The sequence below is a fragment of the Ovis aries genome, chromosome 1 (assembly GCF_016772045.2).
Source record: "Ovis aries strain OAR_USU_Benz2616 breed Rambouillet chromosome 1, ARS-UI_Ramb_v3.0, whole genome shotgun sequence".
Taxonomy (NCBI): Eukaryota; Metazoa; Chordata; class Mammalia; order Artiodactyla; family Bovidae; genus Ovis; species Ovis aries.
In genome coordinates, this window is record NC_056054.1 from 35,102,552 (window position 1) to 35,116,819 (window position 14,268).

The 14,268-nt window shown below is 40.2% G+C and overlaps 1 protein-coding gene across 4 annotated transcripts in view; it reads right to left on the reverse strand.

Annotated features, from left to right (window-relative positions):
- Positions 1 to 14,268, reverse strand: part of C1H1orf87 (chromosome 1 C1orf87 homolog) — a 109,176-nt gene that overhangs the window by 35,798 nt on the left and 59,110 nt on the right. For all 4 annotated transcript variants that reach the window (XM_042248834.2, XM_042248830.2, XM_042248826.2 and 1 more), the window contains exons 9-10: positions 10,584 to 10,648; positions 429 to 508 (exon numbers count right to left, since the gene is read on the reverse strand). In XM_042248834.2, coding sequence (XP_042104768.1) covers positions 429 to 508; positions 10,584 to 10,648 — 145 coding nt within the window. The remainder of the gene's footprint in view (positions 1 to 428; positions 509 to 10,583; positions 10,649 to 14,268) is intronic.

Here is a 14,268-nt window from a genome sequence, read left to right on the forward strand (position 1 = left end):
GAGCCCATTACATTTTAAAATGTGATGTCTGGGGAAAAGGTCACCCTGCTTCTGGAAGCTCGATTTAAGATGTTAAAATAGGCCTCACAACCACCCTTTATTTTGATGGCAGTTGGTGACTGATCACAGGCTTTGGAAGGACACCCATTCACATGCTATAGGTTCAATGTTTGGGGGCCAACGACAAATCGGTCACTGAGGGGTGATGTGAAGTTTCTGCAAGTGTACAAGCTCAGGCAGAAATCAATCACATTCTTGGAGTTCTTCTGTTTCCCTTCTCTGCTTGAGTAGAGTCTCAAAGTCAGAGATGATATTGAGGTACCGGGTGGAAATAAAAAATTCAGAAGGGAAGGCCTAACCCAGCATCAGAGAATAGAAGGGAAAGGATTGGTGAACCCTATCCCCAAGTTCTATACTAGGCTGCATACCATTTGTTCAGTTTTTCCTTGAGATATCTCAGGAACTTCAGGATGCCCTGGAGTAGCAGAAATTTCCTTTCCTTTCTTTCCTGGACAAGAAAGAAAAAATGGTTTTAACTTGGTCTCTTCATTTTAACATATACACATATACAGCCAGGCAAAGAAAATGTTGAGACTCTGCTATGTGGTTGGCCTTGTATGGGGTGATGTGGATACACTGGTGGATAAGAAGGATCTAATTCCTGCCCTGATGAAGCTCACAAAGGGGAGGAAAGTGCTAAATAATCACTCAAGATTATTATTTAATTACAAACTACCATAAACACAACAAAGGAAAATGTGAAAATAAATTTCTTTTGGGCTAGGAGTAGGAGTGGTGGAGGATCAGAACAGGCTTCTTGGAGGAAGTGACACTTAAACTGGGGACCTGAGGGTGAATAGGAGTTTTCAGGCAAAAGTGATGGTGGCCTTGTAACAAAAAGAATAAAGTGCTTAGGAATAAGTTTACCTAAAGAAACAAAAGACCTATACATAGAAAACTATAAAACACTGATGAAAGAAATCAAAGATGACACAAATAGATGGAGAAATATACCATGTTCATGGATTGGAAGAATCAATATAGTGAAAATGAGTATACCACCCCAAACAATTTATAGATTCAATGCAATCCCTATTAAGCTGTCAGTGGTATTTTTCACAGTACTAGAACAAATAATTTCACAATTTTTATGGAGACACAAAAACCCTCAAATAGCCAAAGCAATCTTGGGAAATAAGAATGGAACTGGAGGAATCAACCTGCCTGATTTCAGACTATACTACAAAGCTACAGTCATCCAGACAGTATGGTACTGGCACAAAGACAGAAATACAGATCAGTGGGACAAAATGGAAAGCCCAGAGATAAATCCACAGGCCTATGGACACCTTATCTTTGACAAAGGAGGCAAAAATACACAATGGAAAAAAGACAATCTCTTTAACAAGTGATGCTGGGAAAACTGGTCAACCACCTGTACAAGAATGAAACTAGAACACTTTCTAACACCATACACAAAAACAAACTAAAAATGGATTAAAGATCTAAATGTAAGATCAGAAACTATAAAAATCCTAGAGGAAAACATAAGCAGAACACTCTCTGATATAAATCACAGCAAGATCCTCTATGACTTACCTCCCAGAGTAATGGAAATAAAAGCAAAATAAACAAATGGAACCTAATTAAACTCAAAACCTTTTGCACAATGAAGGAAATTATAAGCAAGGTGAAAATACAGCCTTCAGAATAGGAGAAAATAATAGCAAACAAAACAACTGATGAAGAATTAATCTCCAAAATTTACAAGTAGCTCATGCAGCTCAATACCAGAAAAATAAATGACCCAATCAAAAATGGGCCAAAGAACTAAACAGACATTTCTCCAAAGAAGACATACAGATGGCTAACAAACACATGAAAAGATGCCCAACATTAGTCATTATCAGAGAAATGCAATTTCAGAAATGCAAATGCATTTGCAAATGCATTATGTGAGAAATGCAAATCAAAACCACAATGAGGTACCATCTCATGCTGGTCAGAATGGCTGCCATCAAAATGTCAATGAACAATAAATGCTGGGGAGGGTGTGGAGAAAAGGGAACGCTCTTATACTGTTGGTGGGAATGCAAACTAGTACAGCCACTATGGAGAACAGTGTGGAGATTCCTTAAAAAGCTGGAAATAGAACTGCCATATGATCCAGCAATCCCACTGATGGGCATACACACCAAGGAAACCAGAATTGAAAGAGACACGTGTACCCCCAATGTTCTTTGCAGCCCTGTTTACAATAGCTTGGATGTAGAAGCAACCTAGATGTCCATGGGCAGACAAATGGATAAGAAAGCTGTGGCACATATACACAATGGAATATTAAAAAGAACACGTTTGAGTCAGATCTAGTGAGGCAGATGAAACTGGAGCCTATTATACAGAGTGAAGTAAGTCAGAAAGAAAAACACCAATACAGTGTATTAATGCATTTATATGGAATTTAGAAAGATGGTAATAATGACCCTACATGCAAGACAGCGAAAGAAACACAGATGTAAAGAATAGACTTTTGGACTCTGTGGGATCAGGCGAGCGTGGGATGATTTGAGAGAATAGCATTGAAACATGTATATTACCATATGTGAAATAGATGACTAGCCCAAGTTCAATGCATGAAACAAGGCACTCAAAGCTGGTGGACTGGGACAACCCAGATGGATGGGGTGGGGAGGGAGGAGGGAGAGGGGTTTGGGATGGGGGGACACATATACACCCATGGCTGATTCATGTCAATGTATGGCAAAACCCACCATAATATTGTAAAGCAGTTAGCCTCCAATTAAAATATATTAATTAAAAAAAAAGAGTTCCAGATAAACAGAGATATCAGCTTGTTGAACTTCCCTGAATGAAGAGGGCTTTTCTAGTTTGGGGAGTGGCAAGGAGACTTTTTGGGTGGTCTTGCCTCTTAGAGAATGAAGCACTTCCACCTCCCTTTTCATTCAAGTTTGCACTTGATGAATCCGGTAAAACCTTTGTCTTCCCCTTTCTTGTTCCTTTCTATGGTCAGAGGTCCTACCTGGGAAGAGTATGGCATCCCTACCCCAGGGGATTAAGGCCCACATACTACTTGCTGTGGCTGCTGCCTTCATGAATGGAAGAAACTTCCTTAGGAAGCAGGAAAATGACATAAAGACCTTCAGTTTATGTCCATTAAGGCTTATTGTGGACATCACTCATTTATCACTCAACATCTGTCATCAGACTTGGCGACTTCTTTACTGTACAAATTCCTATGACAGCTACACAGCGCAGATTTCTGGGAACTTCCACTTCAATATTTAATGCATAATTCAAATATGCCATTGTGTGCATAGTCACTTCAGTTTTACCCGACTCTTTACAACCCTATGGACTATAGTTCACCAGGCTTCTCTCTCCATGGGGTTCTCCAGGCACGAATACTGGAGTTGGTTGCCTCAATCTTCCCAATCCCAAGGGATCAAACCCACGTCTCCTGTGGCTCCTGCATTGCAGGTGGATTCTTTACTGCTGAGCCACCAGGGAAGCCACAAACATGCCATTAATAAATACATATTGTTTCTGAGTTGGCTGTTGCTATTTTCAATAAAACAATTCAATCAATGAATTTTTTAAAAAGGTAGAAGTTGACAGTATAACATAATGGTGCAGGAATAGAGGCTCTGAAGCCAGATCCCTTGGGTTCAAGTCCTGCTTGACTCTTTTCTTTATTAGCTGCATGATCTAAGGCAAGGAATTTGTCCTCTTTGTGTCTGTTTCCACTTCTGTAAAATGTGGATAATGCCATCTATAGGTTACTGTGAAGATTAAATGGACTAGAAAATGTAAAGCAAATACTTGGAGCTTAGCAAGTACTCAGTAAACGTTAACCAGGAGCTATCTATGTAAGGATGCTTATAAAATAAACATATTGGATTTAAAAGCCTTTTGTTAGACTCTTAGCATTGCCCTTACAAATCATTATGAATCTTCTCCCATAGTTTCTTGATGGAGAGGGCAATGTGCTTTCATAATCTCTGAAGGCCCAGAACCCAGCATTAGAATAAGTACTCAATGCATGTAAAATGGATGACCATGTGCTCTTAATTTGAAGTTTGGAAAATAAAGCCACTGATTGTATATTTCTGTGTCTCCCATTCCTTTTCAGGCCCTATAGGAGGAAGGATTTTTTTCTATTCTTCCATATCTAACCCAGATGCTATAGATGAACTTTGGTGTCAGGTATGAATGCTATTAATATAATCCAGATGTTTCCCTTTACCAGCTGCAAGCTTTCAGATCCTAGTCTTGTTAGTTGTGAAAAGGGAATGATACTTGCATTTTGAAATTATAATTTGTGTAGGTAATTAAAAATTACCTACATAAAAATGCTTAACACAGGGAAGATGCCCAACGCAATGTGGTATTGTTTATCATTGTGTTACTATTATGTGATCTTAAGCAATCCAGTTTCTCCAGAAAAGAGAACTTTACATTATGTGCCAGGAATTTTTCACATGCATTATTCTTTTTAATATAAGATCTAGAACCTAGAGTTTATCCCAGTCCAGTTTCTCTATTGTTGGCATTTATAAAAGTCCCTTAAGGAGAAAATGCAGGCTCGCCTTCTTAGTTTCTTTTAAGCTTTCCTTTCTCCTTCCTAATGCCTATAAGCATATTTTAAAAGGTAATGGTTTTCACATGTGGAAATTGAGAAATCCAAGGTAGGGATGATTTTTTTTTTCTTTCTAACACAGCAGGAAGGACAAATAATAACCATCTGTCTAGTCTGCCTTGAAGATTTGCATTAGAGGAAATAGGCCAAACTGGCTTCTAGAGATCTCCAGGTGTTGCAAGGGCCAGGTTTTACAGGGCTTCCAGTGGATTCTGAAAGTTACACAGCCAGCCCTACCATCTCTCCCCACATCCCCCACTAATAACTTGAAATCAGTGGTATTCAGCAATGGTGCTAAAATCCTCCCACTTGGAGAGCTTTAAAAATTACCAGTGCCTAGGTGTCACACAAGACCAATTATATCAGAATTTCTAGGGGGTGAGAACCCAGTTTGGGACTTCTAGAAAATTCCCAGGTAAACCTAAAATAAAGTCATAGATAAGAACTAATTTAAAAAATTAGATAATATCATTTGCAGCAATGTGAACGGACCCGGAGATTATCATACTAAGTGAAGTAAGTAAAAAAGAGAAAGACAAATATATGTGGAATCTAAAAAAAGTGATACAAATGCATTTATAAAACAGAAAATGATACAAACGAACTTTTATAAAACAGAACTTATAAAACTTATAAAAACTCACAGACATAGAAAATAAATTTAAGGTTATCAATGGGGAAAGGGTGGGGAGGAATAAATTGGTTATTTGAGATTGGTAGGACCTGCTCTGTAGCACAGGGAACTATATTGAATACCTTGTAACAACTTAGAGTGTAAAGGAATCTGAAAGGCTGTAGTGGTGGTTTAGTTGGTAAGATGTGTCTGACTCTTTGTGACTCCATGGACTGTAGCCCGCCAGGCTCCTCTCTCCATGGGATTTCCCAGGCAAGAATACTGGAGTGGGTTGCCATTTCTTTCTCGAGAGGATCTTCCCAACCCAGGGATCAAACCCATGTCTCCTGCATTGCAGGTGGATTCTTTACCACTGAGCTACTATGGAAGTCCCGTGTGTGTGTGTGTGTGTGTGTGTGTGTGTGTGTGTAAAAGATGTTTGCTCCTTGTAAGGACAGCTATGGCAAACCTAGACAATGTATTCAAAAGCAAAGGCATCACTTTGCTGACAAAGGTCTGTCCAGTCAAAGCTATGGTTTTTCCAGTAGTCATGCATGGATGAGAGTTGGCCATAAAGAAGGTTGAGTGTCAAAGAATTGATGCTTTTAAATTGTGGTGCTGGAGAAGACTCTTGAGAGTCCCTTGGACTGCAAGAACATCAAACTAGTGAATCCTAAAGGAAATCAACCCTGAATATTCATTAGAAGGACTGATGCTGAAGCTCCAATACTTTGGCCATCTGATGTGAAGAGCTGACTCATTGGATCCTGGGAAAGGCTGAAGGTAAAAGGAGAAGAGGGCGACAGAAGATGAGATGGTTGGATAGCATCACCAACTCAATGGACATGAATTTCAACAAACTCAAGGAGATAGGGAAGGACAGAGAAGCCTTGTGTTCTGCAGTCCTTGGGGGTCGCAAAGAGTCAGACACAACTAAGCAACTGAAAAAAAATCTGCTATAGTTTCTTAGGTAGTAAAGTTCTCTCCTCCTTGGCAGGACCTCCCAAAAGAGAGTGCTGTAGAGGGATGATAAGCCTAGCTCCCAGAGCTATTTTGCCATTACAGGAGTGCCCAGTGCAGTTGGACACCAACATTTAGAGCCTGAAGATGATGCCAACCCCAGATTAAGGAAGCAGAGAGCCAGAGAGCAGATTCTTGACTTGACACATGAAGTGAAAGTCACTCAGTAGTGTCTGACTCTTTGCAACACCATGGACTTAGTCTTCGGAATTCTGCAGGCCAGAATACTGGAGTGGGTAGATTTTCCCTTTCCCAGCCCAGGGATTGAACCCAGGTCTCCCACATTGCAGGCAGATTCCTTACCAGCTGAACCACAAGGGAAGCCCAATGGCTAGATAAAACCATTTTAGCTCTTGCTGCTGCCAGAGTTTTCAGTTACATAAACCAAAAATCTGGCTTTTCTCTTCTTTCAATATAAGTAGTTCTAACTAGGAATTACTATGGATTATTTTTTTACCCTTAATAAAAGGGAGGTTAAACTCAGCCATTTTTCTACGTTATCTTGAGTGATGGACCATCAATAAATGTTTGGGGGGATCAATGAGCCTCCGAGTCGACCATCATTCCCTTCTAATTTTCCCCCATCTGCAGCCATGCGATAGCCCTGTTCCTTGCTTTCTGCTTCCCCTCTTCTTCTCCCTCACTTCACCGGCTCCACTGTGAAGAGATTCAAAGTTGGGTTGTACCTCATTTTTATAAAATACTACTTTAGATCTTAGAACATCTGTATCTGGAGGGGTCTAAGCTCTTTTGTATTTGTCTTTATGGGAGTTTTCAGCATTTCTTGGATCTATGGCTTGAGATATTTTACCACTGTTGGCAATTTTCAGTCATAATTTTCTTCAATATTGCTTCAGCTCGACTCTCTTCCTCCTCATTACATGTATGTTGGGTATTGTCACCATTTCCTATATATCTTTTGTATACTCTTTTTGTGTATTTCATCTTTTCTCATTCATACTTCAATGTGACTATTTCCTACTGAATCATATTCTAGTTCACTAATTCTCTCTTCAGATATGCCCAGTCTTTTGTTAAACCCACCTATTGAGTTTTAAATTTTAGTTATTAAAAAAAATTTGTTGTTCTACATATTTTTTATAGATTCAAATTATTTGCTGAAAATTCTCCATCTTATTATTTTTCTCAAACATATTAATTACAGTTATTTGAAAATCCATATCCTCTCTTATACCATTGCTGATGGTTTCTAATTGAATGCTGGAAACATTTTGAATGGATAATTTTAGAGATTTTATGAGATGTTAACTTCTTATACAGAGGGAATTTTCCTCTTTTCTATCTGGTTGTTCAATTTGAATTCCAAATAATAGCCTTCAAGGAAATATTTTTTGTATTTTATCTTGTCTTCTGGTTGATCTTGCCAAGATTCTAGTCCTTAGTCTTAAGTTACAGACATTAAGTATTTATGTGATATGCAAATATCATATGCACATTAAAAGCAAGTTCATAGAATTTTTGTGATTCCAAATGTGATCAAGTTTATAATATGAGGCAGTATATATGAAAATGAATCATTTTAATCAGGTTATCATAGAATCTTCTAATGAAAATGAGAATGAGAAAATTCACAGTTCTACACACTCCAAATGCAAAGCTATCTTTAGTTTCTTATAATATCCCTTCTTTCCTTTTATGACACTTACCTGTTGGGCTAAAGAACCAGCAAACAAAATGGCCCACTCAGTGCCAAACAGCATTTAATAATCATAGCTCCAGCGATACAGGAATGGGAAGAGATCAAGACTTTAAGTTTGTCAGTAAGCCACAGGCTGTCGCAACAATGCAACAACAGCACCACTACACTCCTGCTGCTCTGTAGAGTGTAACACTGCCTAACATTTTTTGTTTGTTAGACTTACAATCACCCTATGAGATTCTAAGTTCTGCTAATAGTAACCTTTCTCTATGTTCCTTCAGCCCTAAGGATGATAGCTGCTTTCTATAGTTACTAATATCTGAGTTATCTCATGGTCCTTGGTTGAAATATATCCTTTAACAGGTACCACTGAAACCTGTTAATAAGGCCTGTTTGAAAACAACTTAAGATGTAATCAAGTTAAGATGACATCATTATGGATTTGGGTGGGCCCACACTTGAACGAACAGTAGTGTCTTTGTACAAAGAAAGAGAGGGAGGATTTAGACACAGGTACAAAAGAGAGGCAGAGAGGGAAGAAGGCCACAGGAAGACAGAGGCAGAGATTGTAGTTATGTAACCATAAGCCAAGAACAGCCTGGGGCCACCAGAAGCTGGGAGAGGCAAGGAGACACTCTGTCCTAGAGCCTTGAGAGGGAGCATGGTCCTCCTGACACCTTGATTTCTGACTTATAGTGTCCGGAACCATGAGAGAAGAAATTTCTGTTATTTCAGGCTGCTCAGTTTCCGACTTCCTTATGACAAATGTCCTAGGGAAATGAGTGCACTCACTATTCTCATTTTGTGCTTTCCGTCTTCTAATTATGGATAATAACCAATCCCTCAACCACGGGCTATAAATTCCCTTTGTTTGAAATACCTAGTGAGGTTTCTGTTTTTCACTGGAATGCAAACTGATATACTACACTGCCCACCAAACTCTCAGTACCTTGTATTTTGATCCAAAGGGTAACCAGTAAATGGTTGATGGATGTACTAAATAGAGAATTGCAACAACAGATTAGTATCAATGCATATTTTTTCACCTGTCATATTTAACACTTGTTAATTGCTAAATATTTTGCCCAATTCATCTTCATCATTTCACTTAATAATATATCTTGGAAATCTTCCTGTATTAGATCAGCCATGTGATTTTTCAGCTGCATAGTTATATTAATTGGATATACTGTAATTTAATACAATGGTCCTTGAAGGATCTTGGCTTCCTTGGTGGCTCAGATGGTAAAGAATCCTCCTTCAATGTGGGAGACCTGGGTTTGATCTCTGGATTGGGAAGATTTCCTGGATAAGGGAATGGCTCCCTGCTCCAGTATTCTGGCCTGGAGAATCCCCATGGACAGAGGAGCCTGGCAGGTTATAGTCCATGGGGTTGCAAAGAGTCGGACATGACTGAGTGACTAAGCACACAGCACACACAAAAATTATACCACTGTATATAAATCTTGGAGAGCTTTTTGGTGAGATGTTAGTAGGGAAAGTACCTAGCTATAGGATTCCCAGATCTAAGGGACTATGCAACTGAAATTCTAATAAGTAATATCAACTTATTTTATAAATGAACTACATCCATATTAAAGGGCTATTTCTAGATAATGCTTCATGATATACTACATGAATGAATGGATAAAGAAGCTGTGGTACATGTATGTGATGGAATATTACTCAGCCATAAAAGGAACACATTTTCAGCTTCCCTGGTGGTGCAGAGGTTAAAGCGTCTGCCTGCAATGTGGGAGACCTGGGTTCGATCCCTGGGTCAGGAAGATCCCCTGGAGAAGGAAATGGCACCCCACTCCAGTATTCTTGCCTGGAGAATCCCATGGACGGAGGAGCTTGGTGGGCTACAGTCCATGGGTCGCACAGAGTCGGACACGACTGAGCGACTTCACTTTCACTTTCACTGTGTTCCTCAGTCCCAATGAGGTGGATGAACCTAGAGCCTATCATACAGAGTGAAGTAAGTCAGAAAGAGAAAGACAAGTATCGTATACTAATGCATATATATGGAATTTAGAAAGACAGTACTGGTGAACCTATTTGCAGAGTGGCAGTGGAGACACAGGCATTGAGAACAGACATGGACACAGCTGGGGTTGGGGAGGAAGGAGAGAGTGGGACGTATGGAGAGAGTAACATGGAAACATAAAAACAGCTATTTTACCATGTGTGAATTAGAGAGCCAATGGGAATTTGCTGTATGACTCAGGGAACAAAACCAGGGCCTAGTAACCACCTAGAGAGGTGGGATGGGGAGGGAGGTGGGAGGGATGTTCAAGTGGGAGGGGACATGGGTAAACCTATGGCTGATTCATGTTGATGTTTGGTAGAAACCAACACAATATTGTAAAGCAATTTAATCAATTAAAAATAAATAAAAATAAACTTTAATTAAAAAAAACCTGGGAATTATGCCTTTTATGATCTAACTGACCTTAAAAAATAGCCATTAATGCAAACTTCACTCTTAATTTTTCTTCACTGGTAAGCCATTTACATTTCTGGGAGCAATGAGGTGAAATGCAATGAACAGGCCATTGGAGCTAAGTCACAGCATCAACAAGATCTCTGGGAACTGGAGGTCTCTTAAGGAACAAAATAACCAGACTCACCTGGAGGAAAATCAGATGACAAATCAGAGGAAGCTCTGCTCAACCACTCAACAAAATTCTCCCATCTATGCAAGAAAAGGAAACATAGTATCTGTGATCAAAGTAGGCAGCTCTGAAAGAATGTACAAAAAAGCTTAAAAGTTATATAGACTGTGATATCATAGGAATTTTTGATGCCTCTATCATTAGGGGTGCAGTGAAGGAAATGGAAGCTACTTTATGTGTCTCAGGGATTCCCTGGTGGCTCAGATGGTAAAGAGTCTGCCTGCAATGCAGGAGACCCAAGTTTGATCCCTGGGTCAGGAAGATCCACTGGAGAAAGAAATGGCAACCCACTCCAGTATTCTTGCTTGGAAAATTCTATCGACAGAGGAGCCTGGGAGGGCTACAATCCATGGGGTCAAAAAGACCTAGACAACTGGGAGACTTCATTTTCTTTCTTTTCTTCTTAGGTGTTTCTACTAGAAATGGAAATTAAGTGCCCATGAAATGATTGCAGGGGCTAGTAGAATGGAGGTTGGTGTCTGCTGATGGGCTAAGGGTTAGGTCTCAGTAGATGTAGTCCAGAGTCCAGGGAACTGCAGGAAATTCTGACCGATGTCTCAGTTGCCCTTGACCATGAGTTTGGTGACTAGACAGTATAGATGGCATTCTGGCCACTGCAAAAACTGAGGGTCTGGAGTTGCTACTACTGCAGGAAAGTAATATATACTTAAAATGTCCCTGCCCCTCTTGCCACTCTTTCTGCCTTTCAAATCTCGTGCAGTGGCATCCCCGTGATGGAACTTAAATCAATTCCAGAACCTCAGTGTCAAGGGGCTTCCCTTGTAGCTCAGTCGGTAAAGAATCTGCCTGCAGCAGGAGACCCAGGTTTGATCCCTGAATTGGGAAGATCCCCTGGAGAAGGAAATGGCAACCCACTCCAGTATCCTTGCCTGGAAAATCTCATGGACCAGGAACCTGGTAGGCTGCAGTCCAAGGGGTCGCGAAGAGTCGGGCATGACTCAGCAACTAACACTAATGTCAAGGAAGCTTTGTAAATGTTCTTTACAGGCTTCTCAAGTATGGGAAGTATTACAGCACAGGAAAGAACAAAGAAGGGGATAGAAATGGGTGCTAAGTGCAAATAGACAATATTTAGTGAAATCCCCAAGCAGAAATTGCATTGAGTAATGTGTGGGCATGTGATAATCAGGGAGTCATTTAAAACTTACAAGTAATTTAGGAACACCATGGTAGGAAAAATGACTTACATTTGCTTGCCGAGCATCCATTCTCCATTTATATAAAAATATGCTTCTCTAGGATATTGGGCTGCAATCAATGTCTATACCCTTCTCTAGCCAAAGTTGGGATCTACCCTGTCTAATTAATCTCAATCTATCACTTTTCCCATCCTTCTCTCCCTTCGTTCCTCTCTCCCACTCTCTGTCTCTGTGTTTCTAATTATTTTTTGGTTTCAATGCTTCCCAAAGTTTCATTCTTCCCTAATTTTGTGTGTAACTTTGTATCTTTTTGAAGTATTTCTTTTTGTTTATGCTAGTAAGACAGTTCTGTTGGTAGTAACCAAACTTTTAATGAAAAGAATTTTTAGCACCTCTTTGCCCATCAGAAGCCAAGCAAATATAAACAGCCAGTTGTGAGAATGTGTCCTAGGCTGTCTACTGCTGCTAAGTCGCTTCAGTCGTGTCCGACTCTGTGTGACCCCATCGACGGCAGCCTACCAGGCTCCCCAGTCCCTGGGATTCTCCAGGCAAGAACACTGGAGTGGGTTGCCATTTCCTTCTCCAATGCATGAAAGTGAAAAGTGAAAGGGAAGTTGCTCAGTCATGTCTGACTCTTAGCGACCCCATGGACTGCAGCCTACCAGGCTCCTCCATCCATGGGATTGTCCAGGCAAGAGTGCTGGAGTGGGGTGCCATTGCCTTCTCCTCCTAGGCTGTCTAGAAGAGTTTTAATGTCATGTGATTTTATTCTCTTTATTTTTAATTGGAGTATAGTTGATTTATAAATACACACACACATATGTATATATATTTAGGCCTCCCAGGTGGTGGTAGTGGTAAGGAACTCACATACCAGTGCAGGAGACAGAGGAGACGTGGGCTTGATCCCTCAGTCGAGGAGACCTCTGGAGGAGGACATGGCAACCCACTCTAGTATTCTTGTTCGGGGAATCCCCATGGGCAGAGGAGCCTGGTGGGTTACAGTCCACAGCGTCACACAGAACTGGACACAACTGAAGCAATTTAGCATGCATGCATGGATGTACATGTACAAACACACTTTTTCAGAATTTTTTCCCTTATAGGTTATTACTATATAATTCCTGTATAGTATAGTTCCCTGTGCTATATAGTAGTCCTTGTTGGTTATCTATGTCATATACTGTTGTTCAGTTGCTCAGTCATGTCTGACTCTTTGCCACCCTGTGGACGTCAGCACGCCAAGGTTTCCCTGTCCTTCACCATCTCCCGGAACTTGCTCAAGCTCATGCTCATCCACTCAGTGATGCCATTCAACCATCCCATCCTCTGTTGTCCCCTTCTCATCCTGCTTTCAATCTTTCCCAGCATCAGGGTCTTTTCTTGAGTCGGCTCTTCGCATCAGGTGGCCAAAGTATTGGCGCTTCAGCTTCAGCCTCAGTCCTTCCAATGAATATTCAGGACTGATTTCCTTTAGGATTGACTGGTTTGATCTCCTTGCACTCCAAAGGAATCTCAAGAGTCTTCTCCAACATCACGTTCAAAAGCATCCATTCTTCAGCACTCAGCTTTCCTTATGGTCCAACTCTCACATCCACACATGACTACTGGAAAGACCATAGCTTCGACTATACGGACCTTTGTTGGCAAAGTAACGTCTCTGCTTTCTAATATGCTTTCTAGGTTGGTCATAGCTTTTCTTCCAAGGAGCAAGTGTCTTTTAATTTCATGGCGGGAGTCACCATCTGCAGTGATTTTGGAGCTCAAGAATTTAAAGTCTGTTACTGTTTCCATTGTTTCCCCATCTATTTGCCATAAAGTGATGGGACCAGATGCCATAATCTTAGTTTTTTGAATGTTGAGTTGTAAGCCAGCTTTTTCACTCTTCTTTTTCACCTTCATCAAGAGGCTTTTTAGTTCTTCTTTGCTTCATATATAGCAGTGTGTATATATTAATCCCAAATTCCTAATTTATTCCTCCATTCCTTTCCCCTTTGGTAATCATAAATTTATTTTCTGTGTCTATGGATCAACTTCTGTTTTGTATAAGTTCACTTGTATCTTTTCCCCCCCCTCAGATTCCACACATAAGCGATATCATATTCTATTTCTTTTTCTCTTTTTGGCATGGTTCATTTAGTATGATCTCTGGGTTCATCCATGTTGTTACAAATGACATTATTTCATTCTTTTTATAGCTGAATAATATTACTTTGTAACATCTTCCTTATCCATTCATCTATTGATGGACATTTAGGTTGCTGCCACTTCGTGGCTATTGTAAATAGTGCTGCAGTGAACATTGGGGTGCATGGATCTTTTCAAACTCTGATTTTCTCCAGATACATGCCCAGGAGGAAGATTGCTGGGTTGTATGGTAGCTTTTTAATATTTTTTAAGGAACCTCCATAAATTCATTAGATATGTAACTAGTTTGTTTTGCTTATACTTACTAGAACTTTTCTATACCTGGCATCACA